General features: G+C 41.7%; 1 protein-coding gene across 8 annotated transcripts in view; it reads left to right on the top strand.

The window, feature by feature from the left end:
- Window positions 1-2500, top strand: part of dtnba (dystrobrevin, beta a) — a 45388-nt gene that overhangs the window by 19692 nt on the left and 23196 nt on the right. For all 8 annotated transcript variants that reach the window (XM_048250054.1, XM_048250052.1, XM_048250053.1 and 5 more), the window contains exons 3-4: window positions 1-7; window positions 119-199. The exon at window positions 1-7 is cut by the window's left edge and continues 61 nt beyond it. In XM_048250054.1, the coding sequence (XP_048106011.1) occupies window positions 1-7; window positions 119-199 (88 nt within the window). The remainder of the gene's footprint in view (window positions 8-118; window positions 200-2500) is intronic.

Genomic DNA, 2500 nt, shown 5'->3' on the forward strand with positions numbered 1-2500 from the left:
GACATGAGTGAGTAGCCTGACCGTGACGTTTGACCTCTGGACGACTCCTGACATGAACCCATGGGCTCAGATCTGACCCCACCTCTCTCCTGCTCTCTTTTTGTTTTTGTTTTTTTAGGGGCGCAGAACTTTGATGAGATCCGCCTCTCCGCCTACCGTACTGCCTGCAAGCTGAGGTTCGTCCAGCGGAGATGTAACTGTAAGTATCCCCTGAATGTTCTACCCAATACAACACAGAACACAGTGTGTAGAGAATGCAGCAGAACACAGAAGACCTGGATTGTGTGCTAGTACATCTTGTGTGTCTCACAGTTTTGCTCGTCACTCCACACCAGCATTCTTCAATACCTCTGCTGGTTTACTGCTGGGAACACATAGCATAAGACATTCTAGAATGGAACACATGGCATTGGACATTCTAGAATGGAACACATAGCATTTGAAATTCTAGAATGGAACACATAGCATAAAAAGTATTAAAAGGTAGTCAAATCAAGTCAAGTCAGTTTTATTTTTATAGCGCATTTAACATGCACAGAGTGCAACCCAAAGCGCTCCACATACAAGACACATAACAAAAAGACAAAAGATGCCGGACGGAGCGGCGTAGTCGCCAGCGTACCCGTGACACCAAGACATACAAGACAGACAACAAACAAATTAACAAATAAAAAGTAAAAAAGAAAATAAATTTAAAAAGAAAAAAAAGTCATGTAGTAAATCAACTTGTAAATCAACTCTCTCATTCTTCAGGATATCTACATAAAGGTTACATTAGATAATCACTCGCAACACTCTGGTCAAGCCTGTGTAGCCCAAGCCAGAGACTTTCTAATGTGGAGACACAGCACTCAAAAAATACTCCATAGAAATGCATGGGGCTAGTTTGTCACGCCAATATGGCCGTTGTCTACACATATCCCACCCCTTTCTCGGCAAAACGTCGACATGTGAATACATTGAGCCAATCATATGGTGTGTTGTGAAGACATTGTGCCAATCATGTGTTATGATCTCGCCGCTGGAGCAAGATTGGTGTCGTGAAGCCTTGCGCACGCGCATTTCTGCCGAAATGGATGCCCGATGAGTGCCCAAAAAGCCGAATGGAGGGACTTGCCTAAAAGTACTTTGCCCAAGCGAATTGGTGCAGTCACATCACTTGACAGTGAAGTTTGCATGATGAGGGCAGACGTTTAAATTAAACAAACTGCTTACACATGATGTTTATTTGTGAATATATAGTGTTCAGTACTAAGTGAAATCATTGTGAAATAGCCACTTTTGGATCCTGCATGCTTTGTCTACGTTTTTGCCACATCGGGACAGTGCGTCAAAATAAAAGTCCTGGAAACTTTGGTGTCTAGGCCGATGACAGTTCAAAATAAAGTCCAGATGTACTAAAATACCATTATTAAACCATCAATAAATACATTACAGCGTTAACATGACTAGAGTTCAGCTCTACCATACTTGCTCAATAAGAATGCCTTTATTCATTCAGTATACTTGGAATTGCTTTGGTTTTTATTCAGCAAATAATTTGATTGGCATGCCTCGGTCATCTCTTCAAACCGGTCAGTGGGTCATTACCCCCTGCTAAGAGTACAGCCTTTTGTTTGTGTTGCTTACAAGTGAACCACACAAATCCTCCTCATCAAAATCTCCTGTACTGGATCGCGATGGCCATTAGTGACCTGTCTAACTGAGCACGGGATGACGCTGAATAAGGGAAAGTACATGTTAGACTTTATGTGGCATATAATGATGTAGAGCTCTGGAGAGAGAGAGACTTTATGTGGCATATAATGATGTAGAGCTCTGGAGAGAGAGAGACTTTATGTGGCATATAATGATGTAGAGCTCTGGAGAGAGAGACTTTATGTGGCATATAATGATGTAGAGCTCTGAGAGAGAGAGAGACTTTTATGTGGCATATAATGATGTAGAGCTCTGGCATATAATGATGTAGAGCTCTGGAGAGAGAGAGACTTTATGTGGCATATAATGATGTAGAGCTCTGGAGAGAGAGAGACTTTATGTGGCATATAATGATGTAGAGCTCTGGAGAGAGAGAGAGACTTTATGTGGCATATAATGATGTAGAGCTCTGGAGAGAGAGAGACTTTATGTGGCATATAATGATGTAGAGCTCTGGAGAGAGAGAGAGACTTTATGTGGCATATAATGATGTAGAGCTCTGGAGAGAGAGAGACTTTATGTGGCATATAATGATGTAGAGCTCTGGAGAGAGAGAGAGACTTTATGTGGCATATAATGATGTAGAGCTCTGGAGAGAGAGACTTTATGTGGCATATAATGATGTAGAGCTCTGGAGAGAGAGACTTTATGTGGCATATAATGATGTAGAGCTCTGGAGAGAGAGAGACTTTATGTGGCATATAATGATGTAGAGCTCTGGAGAGAGAGAGAGACTTTATGTGGCATATAATGATGTAGAGCTCTGGAGAGAGAGAGACTTTATGTGGCATATAATGATGTA

Source organism: Alosa alosa, chromosome 8 (genome assembly GCF_017589495.1).
Source record: "Alosa alosa isolate M-15738 ecotype Scorff River chromosome 8, AALO_Geno_1.1, whole genome shotgun sequence".
Lineage (NCBI taxonomy): Eukaryota > Metazoa > Chordata > Actinopteri > Clupeiformes > Clupeidae > Alosa > Alosa alosa.